General features: G+C 39.2%; 1 protein-coding gene across 1 annotated transcript; it reads right to left on the bottom strand.

The window, feature by feature from the left end:
- Nucleotides 1–1,994: 1,994 nt before the first annotated feature.
- CA4 (carbonic anhydrase 4) lies at nucleotides 1,995–21,798 on the bottom strand. The gene is made up of 8 exons (XM_069790956.1): nucleotides 21,595–21,798; nucleotides 10,297–10,350; nucleotides 9,320–9,490; nucleotides 6,625–6,782; nucleotides 5,797–5,889; nucleotides 5,462–5,525; nucleotides 4,810–4,973; nucleotides 1,995–3,757 (listed from the first exon to the last, which is right to left on the bottom strand). The coding sequence occupies exons 1-8, from the start codon at nucleotides 21,650–21,652 to the stop codon at nucleotides 3,569–3,571; spliced, it is 951 nt and encodes a 316-aa protein (XP_069647057.1). The 5' UTR covers nucleotides 21,653–21,798; the 3' UTR covers nucleotides 1,995–3,568.

Here is a 21,798-nt window from a genome sequence, read left to right as displayed (position 1 = left end):
AAGCTGCTTCCAAAGGACAGACTTCTCATAAGCAAAGCTACATCCAAACTTTGATAATCTCCCAAAATGTTTTGGTCTTTGCACTCTCGAACATGAATACGTCTGGTTTCCTGCAATCCAAATGCTAGTCTGTCTCTGACTTGATTCAGACTGGCAAAGCCCCTGCTTGTCTTTTTTGTTTTGAACCTGAAACATACAGCTCTAGTGAATTTTAGTTTCCTGTGTTGTTTCATTTTCTATTGTACTCCAGTTTTCAGTCACAGAAGGTAAGCAGTCTTCAACTCTGGCTCCAACATATGTGAAATGTATTAGCAAAGTTCTGTGTTAACTTTTCTGTACGTGGGAAAACACTGTTCTTTCTGGATCTTTCTAAATACCTCTGTTCCTTCCCCCGCCCTTTCCTGTATTACCACAGCTTGGCTATTTTTTCTTCAAGAGCTACTGTCGTTTCCTAGTGTCTTTGCAATATAAGAAGTTTCATGCCAAATGTAGCATAGACAAATTTCTTGAAAATCAGCACCTGAAGCTGCTTGTGGAACAGCAAATTACTTTTCCGTAACTATCTTCACAAACGAAAACCAAATGTCCCACTTCAAGCCTTCCTGTCTTGTACTGTTTTTTTAAATTGAATAGCTTTTGCTGTAGATTTGTATTTATTCACTGCATTAATACTAGTCCTGTAACTGTCCTGTCCTGTAATTGTCCCGTCCTGCACCAGAACAGAATGTGTCTGCCTGGTTGCAAAGAGGTGCCTCCGACAAAGAACAAATTGAACTAGATCACTGACACAGATGCAGATTGTAGCATTTCCCTTTTGCTCATTGGCATAGAATTCAGATTCACTCAGTAAAAAATGGTCATACTTGCCTATTTAGGTTTTATTTGTGCTGAGGTTTGTGCGGAAGAATACTTAGAGGACTAACCATCTTCTCAGCAGGTATTTTTTTTTCTTCCTCTTAGTAATGTTTTAATATGTTTCATAGTAAATGAGATCCTCCCACATCGTAACTAATTGCCATAAATGGTCCTCTCTACCTACATGGTAAACTGAGCCACAACCTAGTGAAAAGTTGCCCCCGTGACTGATCATTTATCAGTAGCAATAAATGACAGTTGACCCAGATCCTCCATAGTTTCTTCCAATCATCTTTAAGAGAGGTGCCTTTGGGCACCATGAAGAATCACTTCATGAATTCAGTAAATAATCTGAATAGAGTAGGATGATGGGCTCTTACACATACTCCTACCAGATGCAGGGGGCTTTTTTAGTGCAAAAGGCATTGTTTTCAGTGGAGGCATCCTGATGAGTATTCACATTGCTGGTCTTTAAAACAGGAGCTCGCAGTCCTTACAGGACTTTTGTATGTGATTGTGCTGCCTACCATGTTGCTTGTAAATCTTGAAAGAGCAGTGAAACATGAGCCTTTCAGAATAATTCCATTTATTACATTTTGTAACACAGCCTGAAAACAAAGCATCTTTCCTCTTAATTTCTTGATGCGTTCTCTGCTTCTGGGTTGTTGAGGGATATAGTGGAAATGGCTAACACAGAGATGTTCAACAGATGGGTAAGTACGCAACCATTTATCCTGGTTAACTAACTAGCCAAGCGTTTGTACAGAAGTGAAGTTACCCTGAGTAAATCCATGGTACCCTTTCTTTCATGGCAAGAAATCTGCCCATCCTCTCCCTGATGGGCTGGGTGTGTGCAGCAGCTCTGCTGAGCAAGGTGCCATACACAAAGCAATTTTGCTATGTGCAGATAATACCCAGGTGACCCATGTGAAGTTAAATCTCCACAAGCCTGCCGACATCAGAAACATCCCAATGTACTGCAAATCCATGTTGACCCTCCCCACCCCAAATGCAAACTCAACCCTAAATGTCGTGAAGAAAATAGGGGGAAAAAAGTCACATTCCTTTTCTGAACAAGTATTGTGTGGATTCCCCTTCAGCAAGGACAAAAGAAATAAAAACTCAAGGCAATGAAAACATAGGTCTCTGTTCAACTTTAATCTTTCATTTATGTTTGCTTCTCAGAGGTTTTTCAGTTAGCTAAATATACAGTTGAAGTCTTAATGATTCGTCTAAACCTGAAAAGGTGAATTTGCTTTCCCAGTGGTTTTTTTGAGCTTGTATTATTGATTGTTAAATATGAAAATAATCCCCCACTACCACTTTTACTCCTTTGGTGAGCTGTGATTAGTCTCACTGCCATGATTTTCCTGAAAATGGCCATATAGCTGTAGCATAAAGTCATCTTTGCAAATATTATGCTAAAGAAAAAAATACAAGTCTGCTAATATGAAATCCTATTTTGGTGTGACCAAAATCTAAAATTCTAGAAGAAGCTGTAACATGTTCTATGGCATTAGCCAAAGAAAACTGTTATGAGTCTCTTCAGAGAGAGAACTGGAATAATACAAGGAAATCCCATTTCCCAATGTATTGAGCTTTTCTGTAAGTAATTGAGTAAGATCTGAACAAATCAGTTTAAATCACAATCTTCTTGGAAAAACTATGAATCTTAACTGTATGTGAATATTGCAGGTATGTTATTATAAAAAAATATATATATACAAACTGAAATGTTCAAACCGACATTTAAAAACTTCTAAAATGTGATACTGGAAAGAGCCATTTCTTGAGCTGTCCCATTTTATTAGGCAAATGAAAACTGTAAAGGATCATCAAAGTCCCGTGCTTCAAATGCAGCCCTCCAAAGAGAGGGAATTTCCACAGATGTGCAACTGGTACGTGCAGTTGAGCTTCCCTTTTCCTTTCTAGCACGTCATATTGGCCATGGACACCCCAGAGAAGGATGCTGTACTAGGCTGAATAAATAGGTTTAAGAGAGAAACCTGAAATCCAGAATCAGTAGATTAGATGAAAGGAATCCATTATTCTTATCTAAAAATTAACTTTAGATATTCTGAAGGAAGAAGGGCGGGGGGGGGGGGGAATTGCCTTAGTACAGGTGAAATTTGTCACATATCCTTCACTAGATAGGATCACCCAGATCAGTTGCAAATGTTGCTCAATTGTGTGTGAGCATTTTTTTCTTTGCTCTGTGTTGTACCTTCCTGTAGGACAATGTAGGGATGATAAGAATTACTCCCCGTGTTACTGTCTTCCTGATTTGCAGTGTTGAATGTAAACATACTCCAAACAACCCCCTTCATAGGCACTTAAGAAGAGATTCCTCTTGAAGGTCCTCTGTATAGCTTGCAAAGTGTCCTTCCAGCATTGTGTTAAAACTACAGGCTTGCAAATAATCCATCCTAATTCTTTCTTTAAGTGTTTGGTTTTTTTTAAATTTGAATCTTCATAGCTTTATCTTACAGTTCCATTGAATTCTTGTGATTTAGTGCAATGGGTTTCATTTTATGTAAGAGCAGCAACAGAAGTCCTTGGTTAGTATCTGGAGGAGGACAAGGTTAAATTCTGTATTGAGATATGATTCATAAGTTGGTAGTTAGAGAGACTACTTGATACAAAGAACCAACAGCAGCAACAAAAAAAACAAACCCTCCAAAAAGCCCAGAACCTTGAATGAGGTGAGAAATGTTCATTGGAAAAGAGAACTCAGGATGTACGTAAGCATCAGGAGCAACATTAAAACCTTAGTGGTAGGCAGGAGGATGCTGGCACTGGACCAGTACACCTTTCGTTCATTCAGAAACTGAACAGGCCGGAAATTTTCAACCATGTAACTTGAGTTCTTCCCATCAAAGTGGACTGTGGAAAATTGAGAAATCTGCAGACATCAAAGAAATTAATAGATTGTTAAACCCTTTTTCCGTGGAACACTGGAAATTGTGATATTCTAAATCTGCAGTGCCTTACTCTGTGGCATTGTTTTGAACTGTATGGATGCATTAAACCTTGCAGGAAACAATGTGATGGAGGCTAGTGCCAGAGGTCACTGACAGATGACCTGTTTTAGCCTTGGAAATCATGGGGACTTCCTTTCCGTGTGAGCCAAATGCTTTGTCCACCTCAAGGACCTGATTACGCCAGTGCTCTTGACGCACTCAGTCCTGTCCTTCCGTCACAGTGACGTAAAGTAAGAGGACTTTGCTTTCGAATTTCTAATTGCTTGCAGCACGACACTGGCCCAGAGCAAGCAGATGCTCGCCCTTGTGTACTGTGCTATGCTGACTGGTGTGTGGCTGAGCACTGACTGAAGTGATTAGGAATACACTGCAGGTAAGGAACTAAAATACAGATGCTGGCTCTCGGCCAGGCTGTGCTGGCTAGTAGTATTGCTGAGAGTCCACTGCAGGACACCTGAATTTTTTAATCGTGTACTCTGTCAGCCGAACAATCTGTATTTTAGAGGCAGTCATGATTCCGTCTCCTGTTCCTCTCTGTAGGACACAAATGGGTTGCTTAAAGCTGATGCCGACAGACTCAAGGTTTTGGATTTTGAAGTATTCTGTTCTGGTATCCTAATACTTACGAGAATAGAAGAAAAACAGTGACATTTTGGGGGTGAGCAGATGACACCTGTGGAAGTGCTGCTGCTGAAGCACTGAGTTAGGTGTTTACCTGTGGGGTTTTTTTTACTTTCTTTTCACATTGTCATTTCCCCTTCCTTCTGCTTTCCTGCCTTTTTTTGAGAGATGATTTAATAGGGTAAAAAAACTGGCACTAAGGAGTAGGATTAGGCTAATGCCAAGCAAGTGTTGTGTGTCATAGAACAAAGCGGTGGAGCAGCTAACAAGTGTATGTTGTGTGAGTGAGCAGACAGATGAAGGAGCAAAATAACCATAAGCAGACCTTCCAGGCTATCCCTCTGCGACTTACCTGAGAAATACTGAGTTCAACTGGCTTCTCAAATACTGTCCAGATGACACCCTCATGGCAGTCAGGGGTGGTGAGGGAACCCTTGTACCGATAGTACCTTCCAAGATCTTCCTCAGGCGGGAGAAGAGAACTCAGTGGCAAAGGCTCCATCTGTGCTCTTTGCCCTAGACAGACCATGTGGAAATATCGCTTGTAACAAGCGCGGCTGCGGGTATTGTTCACATTTGTCTTCAAATGTGGCTGCTGCTCGTGGCCACGTAAAGCCTCATCCCCACGCACGCTTCCCACGCGCTGCTTCACTGCTTGTGAAATCCCTGACTGCCAACCGCAGGGTCCCACAGAGCACACGTTACACACGCCTCTTGTGATAACACATGGTTTAGGCATGTTTTTCTTCTCACTGTGCTTCCTCCTGTAGAAGCAGGAATAGTCATCCTGGTTCGGGGGGTGTTCTTCACTGCAAATATGGAGAGCTAGATTTTCTCCCACCTGCAATGCTCTGAGTACTTGACAAACTAACCTCTATCTTTTGGCTTTGACTTTCAAGTAACGATCTCTACTGTAATTAGAACAGGATTGGACCGTGAACTACCTGGTAGTATATGTGCTGAAATAAATGTATGTTGCATTTTGACCAACAAAAGTGTCTTACCTTTGTATTTAATATTCTCTAATTCATTTATTAGAGTTGCATAGTTTTTATTTTCTTCTTCAATCTGAAACAGAAACATTTTGATTCCAAATCATGCTTTTCTCAACAAGTGGTTGCTTTAAATTAATTGCAAATAAAACAGAAAAGACCCACAAGGCTAAAAGATAACAGCAAGCAGAATATAGAAAAGGGTAAAGGAACTAAGTGCTGGCACTGAATGCCTGCAGAAGACAGGGAAGGTTAGGTCTTGGACTACTGTAACATTAACACAATCGATCACTCAGCCAAATTGCTGGTAGATTTGAGATGAGCAGTTAAAAAATTTAGCTACCTACCTTTACAAAGAATGCTAACACAGCCACACCATCTGCATTTTTCTTCGCTTCTGTTATATCCGAAACATCTTCTCTTATGTGGACAACATGAAGCTGTAATACAATAGTCAAAGCCAATTATTTGTTCATTTTCCTCTACAGTTTGTTGTTGTTAAGCACAGCCTGGCTGCTTCCCTGCACCTACGCTGCAGTGGGGCCAGAGCTGCTTTGTTGCTTACAGGCTGGGGACCCTTGTTGAGGCCCTTGACCTCAGACAGGAACTATGCAATAAATGGAATACCACAATTCAAAACTTCAATCATCAACAACAGAACCCTCTCGTACACCTCCCCAGAAGGTGAAGCGCTCCGTGCACTGCTGCAGCCCTCAATTTTCAGCCTGTGCAGTGGAACAGGCAGATTTTTACACGATGGTTTGAAAGGGGGGTGGTTTCCTTCCACCAATCCATGTGTATCAGCACTGGAGACTTGTCTTGCCTTGAAGAGAGGGGGTTTTTTTGGTTGCATAGTTCGATTCATGGTTGCAGTCCCAGAAATGAATATATAATCTGAATAAGCAGTGTGAGAGTGTAATCAGACTGTATAGGCCGTGAAATGTTTCTCCTCCCCAAAGGCTATATAACTCCAGATTTGTTGCCTGTCCTGTGCCTTTGCTATGCAAAACTAGTGTGTTTTCCTGCGTGTTCTGGGTAGTAAGCAACGTGTCCTCGGTCCTTTATTTCCACTGTTGGGGTTTCATAGGAGAACTAGTCAGTAGTTTTTGTGCAACAGTATCTTAAAAAGCCAGAGTTCCTGAGTAAAAGTCATAGTCCACAACAGTCTCACCTACCTCCATGGCTTGTTTTTCTCCATCTATGCTGTGCTCTGACCCGGGAAGGTATTGCTGCACACCTTGGACTCCCCAGTGAAAATGAAACTCTATTGCCTTGTATTTTCTTCCCAGACCTCCGCCTCCAATTTTAGGGGATGTGCTTAATGTTACTTTAACTGGGGAAAACAAATAAGTTGTTTAAAAAAAAAAATACACAACAGATTATACATTAACAGTACGTGAGAGTAGCAAGATGCATGTTCTTGAGGTTCAAATTTATCCTAAAGTTCTGGCTTGGTTTTTCATACCTGAATGTTCCAGAAGTTCAGCTCTGCAGAAGCTGAACTCTTGCAAAATGCTAGCTGAGATTAATTTGAGATGAAAGGGAGAAATATCATAGGGCACTTCCCAGTAATATGCAACAGCATTTGGGGCTCCCTCTATGGCACAGCACTTGGAGATTCTCTTCCCATTTCTACCTGGGATTTGCTCTGTGAACTTGAATGTCTTGAGTAGAGCCTCACTTGCTGGGGAGCTGAGCTACCCATTATTTCAGCTGAATAAATAATAGTAAATAAAATAAATTTGGTGATACTTGTTTCCTTTTGTAAAATGGAGGAAAAGGACAGAGCACTACTTTGGATTGTTCTGGGGTAAGGGTTTTATAGACTTTTATGACATCCATTTATGTATCCTTTGGAGCATCATCAGTTAATTGCATTTTGAAGAAAACAGGGTAATAGCCTGTCTTTCCTTGATTGCACTGAGGGGATTTGTAGGGATTTGTTCACTGACATTATAACCCCAGGAATGAGAGCTACTTATACCTTTCAGAAGACCCTATACTCCTTCATTTTTTGTCTAGGAGAATACCCTCTATCAAAGTATTCTTAAAAATAACCTTGATCCCAGCTTATTTGGTTTTTAAGCATCATTTTTATCTCCTATTGCCTGCACTGTAACATTTGTTTTAGGCAGGGTTTAAAGATATTCTGTTTTAATTTAGAGTAGTGTTGCAACTTAAGCCTAAGCATCTAAGTCATTGTATCTGTTTAATGCGATGCTTAATCTGCTGTTAACAGCAAAACAAAATTTTCTTAGGAGACACTTTTCTAGCTATAAATCACCATCACATCCTGTGCTTGAGACTTTTGTGATGTATTTTTAAAATTTACTTGTTAGGACATCTACATTAAGCACAGTACTTTTCTTTCCATAGGAAAGATTGTTTTGACCTGGATTGAAGCCCCAGAGATTTCATTTCTGTTCTGAATTTCAAATGAACTGGAAGCTTGCGTGAGTCATTTAGTTACTTTGCTTTTTTTATCTGTAAATGGATGAGTAACATATCTTTGTTGGCTTTGTTTATTTAGATTCTAGGACCTTTGAGACTCTGACCTTTGCTATTTGCACATCATCAAACATAATGATAATCTGATCTCACGTAGAGCTTCTAATTGCAGCTGTAATTTAAGCAATAACAGTTCCAGTGTTGTACTCACTGTAGCCCAGGGATTGGTTGCCCTCAGAAGGAAGAAATTTTAAAAGCCCAGATAAAATCCTAATCCTTTTGCATGGTTGGGAACGATGAGAGTTCTGACCAATCCTTATGAATATTAATTTGCCTGTAAAAGGTATTTCTATGCACAGCAACTGTAATACGGAGCTTCTAGAATATCATTCTGTAATGGGAAAGTCATTAACCCATGCACTGAAAGTTAAAACATGTCTTTTTCTTATGGTCTGTCAAAATACCAATGGTTTAAACTAGGACCTCTGGCTGTGAAAATCTACCCAGCTGTCTACCTTTCTACCTTTCCATTTTAAGTTAGGAAAATATTTGCCACTTGCAATTTTCCACTTTAGGGATTTGGCAGTTAAAACAATCCATCTAAGATTTTAATAACCCCTACAGATATTTTTAAAAAAAAATGGCAACAGATTTATTTTTAAAGTTAAAGTAATTTAGCATAATATTGTTGAAGCATCATCATTAGTATTGCTTTTAGTGAAGAAAAGTGGAGGAAGAGAAACAGTTCTAAATTATATTCACTGATTCACTGTTTACTGATTTGCTGTTCACTGATTCATTGTTTACTGAATCAGTAAGTAGCTAATCAACAAGCTCACATTAGATTACTTCTGTTTGCAGAGAAAACAGGTTGAAATCTGAGAAGATTTCAGCTCATTGTTTAAAGAACTACTAAGACGCACACACTGCCAGCCGCTGGTTGAATGACTTTCCCAGATTATGTTCTTCTTCAGCAGAATTCTTCTTTGTACAGGAGCAAGGGTTAGAAAGGGCAAGCCCCAAAATGAAGGGTATAAGAGCATTCAGCAGAAATTACACACCTCTGCCAAAACTGTTGTCCTAAACCCCTATACCCACCCACCTCCTAGTCCTAGAGGTTGTTGTCTGAGGTTCCCTAGACATCTCGAGTTCTGTTTCTGCATGTGCACAGAACCAATTTCTGTCCAGAATCCAAAAAACCAGATCATTCTCCCAAAGTTCCCAGAAAGCCTTGCTTCAGAAGGTGTTCTGAAAGTTTCACTTCTGAAAGATAGGGGTGCTATCTTATTTTCACTCCCTTGCTTTTAAGTAGCAGTGGTGATATCTAACACCTTGCCCAGAACATGGAAGAAGTGACTGGATGGTTCCAAGTGAAGGCACAAGTAAATCCCATAATAACAGTAATAATTTGACAGTACTTGCCTGTATGTCCATTATTTTCTATGTTCCACTTTGAAGATCCCTTCACATCATATCCTTCAAAATTCAGTGGCTTAAGGCTGTTGTCATAAACAACATTTCTGGTGACAATATTGATAGGTGACTGTTTGTTTCCTTTGCAGGTGGCGGCTGTTACATGCCATTGTCGAGGATCTATTTAGAGATGAAGAAAATATTTTTTTTCTGTAGACTGCAAATCCTTGATAAAGCCAAACCGCCCAACAGTCAATATATTCTTGCTTGGGAAATTGGAGACATCTTTGAAGAAAAAGTCTTTGGATGTTGGAATTTAATACAGGAACTTTCTTATATAATTTTTGGTAGTTTTAAAAATATTAATATGTGTCAGGAATGTTCTCTTAAGCTTAATAGGAAAATATGCACATGTAAATGGCTGTAAAATAGAAAGTGAACTACCATTGAGGTTGGCTGAGCTATAGAAATTATAGAAACTTGGAAACTATAAAAAAAAAAAAAAAACAACAAAAAGTGGTGATAGTGATGGTGCTAGGAGTGAAATGCTGCTCTCAGCACAGTTCCAGGGAGAGCTGGGCAGGACGCAGGGGTGAGCAAGAGAGCAGGCAGCCTAGGTGGATCCTGCTGGTAAAACAAAAGGTGCAGCTGTAGGTAGAACATTAGGATTTTTCATAACTGTCCTTAAGAATTTAAATAGCTGTCTATACCCAGCTTGCTGGGATGATTACCTCTGGAGCACATTCAGAGTTATTTTTATATTTGTAGCATTATCCTAGGTTGAAACAAAATGGAGAGTTAGAACACTAGTATCTTCAAAATACCCTTTTTTAGGTATCCTGTTCAGCACTTATGTTTGCATATAACGTGATCATGCAGCATTAAATGCTCAGTTGTGTGAATTTTTACATTATTTCTACAAAGAGGCCCTTTGCAAAAGAATCCAAACACTGATGTGATAGGAAAAATAAATTGTTTAGCAGTACCTTCACAGTGTGGCTGTTCATACTTCTGTGACTGATAGCACCAATGGCCTCCAACTAAAAAAAAAAAAAAAAAAAAAAAATCAGATATTGAAAATCAGATTAATAAAAAGCTGTACAAGTTGTCCCTTGAGAAAGCAGATGGGAAACGGGGTTGCAACCTGAGATCCTCAGAGAGTGATGACTGGCCACACCATTTTGACAACTTCTTATTTATGTCTGCCCAATTTTATTAGAGTAAGATGATTCATTTATTAAATATATAAACAGCAGTGGCTGGTAAGAGGTGAGTGCTTCAGCTGTAAAGTGTGGAGCACACCATCCAGCAAGTCTAGCTGGGTTCTAATATCAAATAATTCAGGAAAGAGCATAAAAATCCTGCAGTAGGCAGCTCTGACTCTCTCTAGATCTCCTCCTGGTCTTGAATGAATCAGTTTACGCCTGTAAATATTCCTTCCAGAAACCGTGCTAGCATAAAATAGTAGAACTCTAGATGGGTTGCAGTTCTAAATAATTTGGTTTTGAAACTTTGGCTTCAGCAACTTCTTGAGGCAAAAGTTCCACATCTGAATATATGTAGTGTTAAAATAAATTTCCTTTTATCAGTTCTGTACTTGTCATCCTTTCATATACTTGTAAATTCACTTATGCAAGATGACTTATCTCACTCCGTTCCAGGAACTATTTTAAAGATTACTTGGTGCAATAGGGAATTTTAAGAAATGAAGGATCTCATCTCCTGAAAGAAAGAAAGAATCCTCAGTCTAACTCAGCTGTGATCCCACACAGATGGTTGAAAAATTTTTCAATAGAAGGTCTTAATCTTACTTTTTCATTGTCAGAAGAAATACAGAATTCAGAGGAAGAGAGCTGATTTAACTTAAGTATATGTTGATCTAGCCAAGAAAGTAAGGACTAGTTTGTTTATCACAGCATGCTTCAGTGGCTGTTTATGACAGTTATAAAGTTTAAATGGACTTTAACAGCAATAGTTCTCTTCGGCTATTTAACTTTAATCAATAACAATTCAAAACCTCTTATAATCATGATTAATACTATAGTTTCTGTTTGCCTATGATTAGTAAATTATAGGCATTTTAATAAATGGCTAATCAATTTTTAGGGATTATTATGGAAGAGTCCTGTCATTAGATTGCTAATTACCATAATTTGTGATCTTTTATAAATCATCTGCTGGAAGGCTCGTAACTGCTTTTAACACCTTTATCTTCATATCAGTAGCATAGCAATACCATCGATCTACTAAGTATTTAGAGGAAGTTATAAATAGAACCTTGATGCAAAATGTGGCTAGCTATAACAACAGAGGGAGACCTGGATGAGCTTGTGGCAATTAATATATTCTTGAAAAATGATACTGTTTTAGTTCATCTCTCACAAAAATTAAATTTATGCTGAAAACTATAAATAATGTTGACTCACTTTCTAGTTCAACAAATGTTAAGTAATATTGAGGACAAAAGTAAATAATATTGCTAGATTTGTATTGTAAGAACTGTAGTGATTTCCACATTGTTGTTCCATTAACATTTTGTAAGTATCAAAAAATTGGTTTCGACAAGGTTTTATTTTCTGACACATTTCTAAACATACACAAAACTTAGCTTTAGGACCTGCCATTTCTAAAATTGATTGTGGCATTTTTTCAGGCCTGTGTACACAAGACAGTGGCCAGACCTCCAGCAGCGCTGAGCGATTTCTCATCTCCCCTGGGAAACAGCAGAACCAGAAGTTTCAAGCACAGAATGTCACCAGGTGCCTTAATCGGTATTTCAATCAATAAATGCCTAGCAAATACCGGGTAAGCCGATCTTCACAATGCTTGGTTATGTTTCATATGTGTTAGTATTTGCACGGATGTATGACTGCGTTCATATTTTTGGCAAATGCTCTAGCCTAGTGTTCAGTATATGCTTTAACAATTGCTGTACCAGTACCCTGTGATTGCAAGTGGTCTTTCTTTCTTTGCAAGTTACATGTGCACAAACCTTCAGGAGAAAAAATATTCCACTGCAGGAATAACCTGGACACAAATGTTTAAAGGTAGTAGCATCTATGCAGCATGAGGGGATAGTTGCTTGCAAAGATTTGGTCTCAAACTCTTTGGGATGTGAGTTTAAGCAGACAGGAAGGTTGTCAGGTGAGAAATCAAGGTCAGTTGAGGTATTCCGGTCTGTTTACTGTAAATTCTTGGAACAAGGTCTACTGTTCTGGGTTTGTATAGTGCCTTGCACAATGGGAGTGTGATCATGACTTATACATCAAAGCATTACTGTAATGCAAATCCAATTTTACAGTCAGTATGATTCACAATTAGGACTAAGTGCAGCAAGTTCATTGTCCATTGGGTTCAAGGTTGTGGAGCTTTTAGACCATGACCATAGAACCACGAAAATCAAAGATGACCACAGGAGACACTGAAGGAATGTAAATATCACCAAATCATATTGTCAGTGGTCCTGATACAATGTCTCTGTACCAGAGGAGTGAAATGGAAGTCGGTTAGAGCCTTTCATTGCTGAGTCTGAGTCCAACCCTTCTCAAACAAAGCAACCACCGACTTTTTACCAGCTGATAGGTGTTTGGCAGGTTCTCTCAGATAAGCTTGTGGGTTTCAATCACATCTTAATAGATTGACACATGAGCACGCTAAAAATCTTTCAGCCTGCACATCAAGATGATGGGGAGAAAAGGTTTAAAAATTAAAAAATATCCAGCCCTCAGGTGTCTACTGCTGCCTTACATCCAGCACTCATGAGTATTCTTCCCTTCTTCTGTTGAATGCAACATACACCAAATAATTAGCATCTAATTTTTGCAAGATTCCTGCAAAATTCCTAATGTCTACAAGCTAACAAAGAATTAGTGTTTTGCTATCAAGTACTTATCACAGTTGTGGTTTAGAAAGTTGGATGGTATCAGTGAAGTAGAACAGGATATTAATTCAGCAGTTCACAAGAAAAAGGTCCTTAGAGCTGTTAAATCTTAAACAATGAGCTAATTACACATTGCAGAATGCCTGAGCAAACAATGAATTAATGTTTACTGTGAACTAGATTTTTTTTCTCGGTTGGCGGTAATGTAACATTAGAGAACAGGACCTTTTGTATAGATACCACTCAGGATGAACCAAACTGCCATACACTGTGTCACTTACAAGGAAAATTTGCATTCGGATTTTATTTGAGTCAGGTGTGATGCCTCCCTGCGTATAGGGAACTTGCATTTACAATGGTCCTTTTTTCCCCCTGGGCTTTATGGCTTTATTTCTGAAGCAAGAAGGAAAGATACTTGTCACATCCAGTCAGTTGTCTGTGGTCTTAGGCATGATTATGCCCTAAGGTATGTTGTCTAGTCTAGTTTTAATTGTCTGAGTGGCTCCTGCCACTTCCCTTAGGAGACTTTTCCACAGTCTATTAGCCTTCACTGTCAGGAAATGCTTCCTGTTTAATAGCTTACATTTTCCACTTGCTTATCTGCATCCCATCACTCCTAGAAATATCACTGAACCACCCTAAACAATTCTTTTCCCTCCCTGGTGTTTACAGCATTCAAATAGTTCCTTCATAATCTGTAATTCCTGTTCTTGCTTCATCCATCCTTCATCCCATCTCTTGACAACGTGCCCTTCACCTTTCCACCTTTTCCACTTCAGTCTTTTGTCTCTTTCTCTGAAGCCCCTTTCTTACAGGGACTCAGTACACATGAGATCCCATCCTGCAGTCCTCTCACCTGGCTGCTCTTTCAATCAGACCTCAGTTCCCCCATTCTCTTTCCTGTTGTTTATTTTATAGCCCAGAAAAATGCAGCAGAAAGTGGGGGTTTTGGTCGCTTGGGGGTTTTGTTTGTTTTTTTGCAGTTGAGGTGCTGAAACCATTGCTGTGATAGGAGCTGCCCTGGAGGGTTTCATAGCTTACTCCCATACCTTGCTGGTACACATGAGTTAAGCCATGAGCATCCACACTTTGCTCAGGATAGTATTAGATACTAGCCAGGATTTCCAAAAGCTCCTTGCCTAATTGGCATTAAATAGAGACATTTGCATTGCTGTCACCATTGGAAGTACTATAATTCAGTACACATATACGTTCAGTACACATATACACCTGGACTCACAATTCCTATGTTATTGACTCTATCTGGCTCTTACATTGTATTATGGATTCTTGATTTAAGTGGCAATGCACCATATCAGAGGTGTCACCCTGACTTTACTGGGTTTTAATTTAGAGTAGGGCTGAACTAGGCTGAAGGCCTCCTCTTCCTTCACAAAGGTCAAGACAGTTAAATTTAGGGAGTCTCTCTTGGCAAGTGAGCAGTCCTACTTATCTCTGTTTCTTCCTTGTCAAATTTACAACTGGTTTCCTGACCAAAGCTGTTTTTTTGGCACCAGAATAGCTGGAAAACAATACAGTTACGTATTGTTTTCATTTTATTGTAAATGTTTTCAGTTGTTTTAGCTATCAAGCCTAGCTTGGAAACTTGAGGCAAAAAATTCCTTCAGTTGAGAACTCCCTCTTCTGTTCACTTACACAGCTGGATGGAGGACAGTGCTCCTGGTTGGAAGCCAGGGTGTTAGCAGTTTGCCAAGGGGCTATTGTGTGATCTAGGAAAAGACCCTTAAGCTCTTTGGCCCATGGTCAGATTGCCTGAATTCCATAAAAGTTCCTAAATCTACTTTGTCCTACTTGTTCCGTGCTTACTGCCCTACTTGGACCTGCTGAGTTGCTGCATGGAAGCCCACGTCTCCTCTGACTCAGTGCCGTGAGACAGGTGGTATTCAGGCTAGATGAAAATTGGCCTTTTAATTTGTCCATCTGCCCAAAAGGTTACTAAAACAGGTTGTGTCCTTCTGAATAAAGTAGCTGGAAATCTATTAATTTTATATGTTGATGGTTAGCTATTTTTATTAACTATATTTAGTCTCTTGAAGTGTAAATGACCTTTATGCCACAAATAGCCTGAAGTACTAAGACAGTAAGAATATCCCCTGTTGCTTTTTAGTTAAAATCCCTTCTCTCCCTTTCACTGACTGACTCCTTTGTTTGTCCCATCAGATCTCTTGTCACCCTCTTTCAGCCATGTCCTCGCTGACAATTCGTTGTTTTCTGAGACACACAGCTGATAGTGCTCCCTCTGCACTGCTGCTTTTCAGAAAGCCCAGGCTGCCCTGAACGGCATAGTTCTCTTTACTGCACTATTGTCCACTGGTTTCAAATCCATCCCTAAAATCTGTTGTAACCGCCGGCTTTGCAGCAGAGTGAAGGCTGGCCTTTTCCATGAAAATGGCAAAAGCTAGTTTTGCATGCGGTGTATTTTTAGCTTTGGTTTGTGTTGGGCTCGTGCTATTTTTAGCTTGCTTTGTGAAACTTGTTATCTTAAGTACAAAAGACAAAGAAACCTAAAATCAAGTGGAATCTAAGTCTGTCTTTCTAATTAATGAGATTGCTGAACAAAAGCTGAGCATATATACATAAGTCTATTTATACATTCTTAAGTATTACACATCCTCAGGAAGTCCTGATCAACTACTTTGACAGGCAAAATCAGTTCCAAATGTTTACATCTAGATTTGTGTATCTCTAACCATGTAAAAACAAATGTTTGTGATCATCCATCTCTTTTCCATTCACTTTTACCTGGAAATTTTATTTTTCATAACGATATACATCTGTAGGTAGGTACATTCCAAGATATTATGGAGAGTTAACCTTGAAAATAAGCTTTATTGTACTAGTGAAGCATTACACGTAACCACATCTGATTTGAGCACAGTGTTTATAATTTGCACGTGTACATAAATCACATGCTCAATGAGGTCTTTGCAACATGTATAAAGGAAAAATCCAAAGAGATTGGAGGATGCTAGATATGCCCTATAAACACTTGCAAACTACTTCCTTTGTGTCAGAGAGAGGAAAATGTTTTTAGCTGTGACCTGTGATACTGTTGTAGCCTCTGTCATATATATGTGTCCTCATAAATTTGCTGTATCAGAGAAGGAAGCTGGCCTTTAACAAAAAATGAGTATCCAGGGCTAAGGTGATTTGCTTCTGTGGGGTATTTTGCTTTGCTTTGTTTACAACAGAGGCAGCGTCAAATAAAATTCAGAAAGCCTTTTTTTAGTATTTTAAAAATTTAGTTCAAACAAATTACATTCTGGCTTTACTGTCCTTTTGTAGTCTTTTGTGCTGCGTTTATGATGACTGATCCTACAGTTAGAAACGTGACTAAAAATCTAATACCAGGCCATTAGATATATTCTGCAACATAACAAAGCATCTCCTGCAATGCCAGAAACAGGGAAAAAAGCCTCTTTGCATGAAGACAGACACCTAGCTGAAGAACTGGACTTTGCAGCATGTCTTGAGGACCTAAAGGTTTGTGCTGGTTATTTGGACAGCTAAGAGAAAGGTGTTTCACAGCAGTGCCTGTCTCTGAAAATGCTTTTCTCCTTCCAGTCTTCAAAATCTAAATATAAGAACTAGGAGAAACCGTGACTCCAGTTTTCTTACGTATCGCAGTGCACAGCTTGCAGCATATAAGGGATATTCCAACTCTCAAGCTGATACCTTTTGCTATAGGAGAAAGGAGAGTAATTCTTAAGCTGAAGTAATGTCACTTGTCACCTGCGTATGGCTCCTTTGTATGGCTTCTACCATGCTCCTTTCCTTCCCTGAGCTGAAGTGAAGAACAGCAGGAAAGCACCTGGCTGGGATGCTGGAGAAGGACGAGGTGATGCAGCACATTGCAGTTCTGCTTGAGGTCAGCTAAACAGTGAGTTAATACAAACTGATGACAATGTAGTGTACTCACGCTAGTCAGGCTGATACTTAAATGGAGCGTTAATAATGTGATTGGGTTCACTGTGTACATGGAAAATTGCCCACTCATTGCATGTCACCAGAAACATACTGCAAACAAGTGAACAATGATTTTTGAACTTGGAGCTGTGATGCCCTTGGATGCATCAGCCTAATAAAAAATCTGTCTGCTTAAGAACCTTGATGCCTATCGAGGCATCGCATAGATGTATGCTGCCTTAGGCACAGCAAAGCAGGATTCCTCTCATCTGTGATATCAGTCATTCATCACTACATGCTATATGCAATCACTCTTCAGCAGTTCAGAAGTCATGTACAGGGATGAGGGGCAGTTGTTGGATTCGTATGTGATGGAGACAGCAGAGGTGATCTTACAACGCTTACGTGGGTAATTCTTTGAGAGGAAGTCAGGATCTGCAGATGAATGTAGATTACAGCAAGATGTGTCTGCACAGTACATATTCTTGAATAACTTCACACATAGACTGATGTGAAGAGAATCAAGGCATTCCTGGTCTGAAACAAATTTATCCATATGTGCAATGCAGATATATCTGAATGCCACACCTGGCAGGCTGCAGAAATGTAAGAAGTTAAAAACACTTCAAAGTTTATTGCCTATAGGACTCTAATACTGTCTTGTAGCTGCCTTTCAGGAGTCTTCCAGTGACACACAATGTTGTTTCTTTGCCCGCTGGGCTTGGTTCTCTGCCCCCCCAAATGAAACAGGCTGTTTCATTCAGCTGAGCTAACTGAAGAGCTGCTCTCTGGCTCCACTGTCTCACCTGCTGCTCTGCTACAAGCACTTTTCTCTCTTTTGCTGAATTTTAGTGTCAAAGAGAGAGTGAGAATGAAATTGTTATAATGCCATACCACTTTGTGCCTTTATCATAGACTGTGGAAGGAAATAAGTGCATGCTGAGGTTACAGGATTTGCATCCTTAGATACCCTGGTCAAGCAGTCTGCACCCTTTCTTCTCTCAGCCATAAAACATCTCCAACTGTAAGCCAAATATGCCAGTGAATATAATAGTGGCTCAACCTCTGTTCACCATAACAGTCCCTCTTATAGACTTAATTTGCTAAAATTTAATTGCAGGATCCACAGTTAATAGGAAAGTTTATTAGTGAAAGAATTTCAGCATTTCAAAGCTATTAAGCACTAAGTGCTGCTACTTGTTCAGCACAGTTGATAAAACTAGAAAATTCTGTGCTGCCAGAAGCCTGCTTGTGCAGTTTGAGTAGCTGTATGGAGAGGGGAGAGCACAGAGCAGTATCAGTGGGTATCTCCTGCTCTCGGTGCACACTCAGCAACGTGACAAATGAGAGCCTTTGTTTCTTCTTGCATACAGTGGATCTGACAACGATGGCATACACTGATATGTATGGATGACGATAGGTAGACTCAGATAAGCCTTTAAATCTATTTTAGCAGCTTGAATGATGACAAGGAAGAAAGAAAAGGAAGCCCTAAGCGATGTATCCTGCATAAAGATCATAACTTGAGATCAAAAGTCTGTCTGCACTGAGATAGTCGAGGTAACTACTTTGAGATAATGTCAGTGATAGCTTGTCAGTTATATTTAATCATGTGTTGGATTAGGTGGGTGGACAGAGGGAAATTCAGGCAATCCATATGTCCTAAAGCACCTATGGATTACTGCCTAAAGCAGCTACGGCTTACTGCCTTTTCTGTGTGTTCTAGGTCTTACATTGCAGTTATTATTATTCTTTCTTAAACAACTGAAAATGCAACTTTTCATCCCAGAGTGTATCTAAGTGCACCAGCATCCCAATTTTCCCAACCCTAAAATGGATTTGAAACACAACTATAAATATGTGTGCAATCTATACCATTAGAACTGGAAATGGAAGAAGTTACAGCATCTTGTTTTTATGCTGCTTATAGAGATATTAGGTATACTTCATATTTGAATGGCCCTGAAGAAACATCAGACTGAGAATTAATGCTGACAATGTCAATGTCAGCACAGTTACATAAATTTTATGTTTGTGAAAGTTAAAAGTATGTAAGTAGAAATACAGAAAATTAGAGGAATCATGTTCTGTCATGCATCAATCTTTTGGATCACTAGAGCATGGACTGTGGGAGAATGTCTTCTCATGGCTGAGTCCTGGTCTGTGATAAAGAAAAAGGTTAAAATATGCTGGGGTTCATTCCATTCCTCTTAAAGAAAATTATTTTTTCAGTAACATTTGGCGCTTGCTGTAACCCCACCACAAAGCTTCTAGATGGATGTACATTACTGTCCTCTGCAACTGTTGTTCTCCGAATGGCACTAGACTGAATTTACCATTAATAAAACCTCTCTCTCAAAAGGTTTGGAATATTCCTCTTGGAACATTGCAGACATTTTGCGTCTCTTCTGCCTGTCTAATAGTATTACCAGAGAGTCATTGATCTCTCAAAGGAATCAACCAAGCCATTTGAGGTGCATCAGCACAGCTATTAATGGAATATGGTAACTGAGATCCATGTAAGTCAGTGGATGAGCTGCTGGACAGAGATTCAAGCGAGATGGTTTCTCTTCCTGGTGCTGGTTGATCTCTGGGCAGATGACTGCACCAGTGTGCCTCAGTTTCCCTTTTGTAGAATGGGAATTACACATTCTTCATTATAGATAATGAAGCTTGCTCCTTTATAAAGCCCTCTAAAGACTATTAGTAATAATTTTAAAACATAGGTGCTATGATATTAAGACAGGTCAAGGCTGAAAGCAATTTGAAAGATTAGCAATCAGTCATATTGACTATTTAAGTGTGGTGAATTATGAGGCTGCCCAGATTAGAAAAACAACCCTGGTGGAGGTATGTTAAATGAGCTGATAAGTGGATATCAGTCAAGCTGCTTCTGAAAAGTGGTAAGATAGAAATGAAATGCTTATTTTTTAAAAAAAGATACCTTCCAAATATAACAAAAATAATTTAGGCTGATTCTCAAAAGTTGAGGTTTCTTGAAATGTTTAGCCTTTAACTTAGCATGATGTATCCTGTGAAGCTTCTACCTCAGGAAAAGGTTTGGAAAAGAAGGTGAGGGAGAGAGCAGATTTCTTGTGCGTTAATGACTGTGTAGTTTGCCTCTACTGGCAATAATCATGGTGGGGAAAAAAAGCAACAAAAAATACTACATGCATTCCCTATCTTACTTCCATCTGCTAAAGCACTAATTATTAACGTTAATCTAATAAAGCCCATAAGGATTTTCTAAATGGTCTTTCAAGATCCTGCAATAAATCCCTTAATAGAGCAGTAAATTTAGCAAAGTGTTAATCAGTGAGTAATCAATATCAAGCAAACACTAGTTGTAGACTTTGGAAGAGCAAAGGTTCTTTGTGTTTCTGTTTACCTGCACCACATGTGGGAAGCCTCTGGAGAGAGAATACCTACAAAATACAGACTAGGGAAGAGGGTAGGTACTTGAACTGCCAGGTAAGAATCTGGAAAAGCCAAGCTACTGAGTCATAGATATGGAGAATTAACTAAGAACAGAAAAATAAAATGTGGGGAATCCCCCCCATTTCCCCAGTGCTCAGGCTGTGCTCCTTAAGGTACTTCCTGAGCATCTCAGACCTCTGTTACTTTAAGTCTGGCAACTGAATCTTGATCTGCTTTAAAACCGTGTCCCTTTAACAGGCTCTTGGTGCAGTGCTTCCCTCTGATACCTCTGATAATATTGTATCTCTTTTTTTTCCTTAATGCAGTCTAGTCTATTTTAGTGCAAACAATAGACCCTTCATTACTATTAAGAACTGCAGTGTTTATCTTTAATTTTGAGGCTGTGTGCTGATATTTACATAGGAGAGGTGATTTATTCAATGTTATAGCATTGCTGATCTAATAGAAGCATAAAAATACCTTCTGCATTTTTCAATACTAATTATAGACCGCTATTTAATCTAGTCATCGTAAGTGCATAGTGTACTTATGTACATAGTGCACACAGTGCAAAAATAGATGGATCTGCTGGGCTAATGCAGCAAAAGATGTATTGTTCTTTCTCTCTCAGTAGGCAACCATAAGAATTTCTTCTTATATCATAAACTGCAAAGCAATATGAGTGGAAAACTAAAACAAGCTATCTGAAGTTTTAAGAAGTTTACAGATAAAGAAATTGTGGTTTGATTTTTTAAATTTACATATATAGTTAACTATAGACATCAAGTCAAACCTCATTGATTTTTCTTGGAGGAGGAAGGCAACTAGAATCTCTAAAGGTGGAAAAAAAACCCCACAAACCCACTCATTTGTTCCTGAGAAAAGTCTATACTTGATATTTTACCACAAATAATAAAAGTCAGAGAAATAAATAAAACATCTTTCATTTGTCATATAGAAGAATTAGAAAGTCTCTACTGTATGTACTGATACTCAGAAACAAATCATAAATAAGAGTAACCTTGGTACATGGGGTTAGAAAGAGCAGGCAAGGACTTACCTAGTGCCTCTGTCTTGAGAATGTGCAGAGAGAACAGAACAAGGAACAGCAATTCCATTATCTATTTTAAATAGGCTCAGTGTTGAAACCAGAATTGATTAGACTTCTTAGGCTGTGATCATATTTCTGCTCTCAGTTTTATACTGGAGTAAGTAGTCCTGGACAGACCTGAAAGCCATAGCCAGGAAGGTGAACTCCTCCCCT

This window comes from Haliaeetus albicilla, chromosome 9, assembly GCF_947461875.1.
Source record: "Haliaeetus albicilla chromosome 9, bHalAlb1.1, whole genome shotgun sequence".
Lineage (NCBI taxonomy): Eukaryota > Metazoa > Chordata > Aves > Accipitriformes > Accipitridae > Haliaeetus > Haliaeetus albicilla.
The sequence above is the reverse complement of the archived record's forward strand: the minus strand, read 5'-3'. Positions and strand labels throughout refer to the sequence as shown.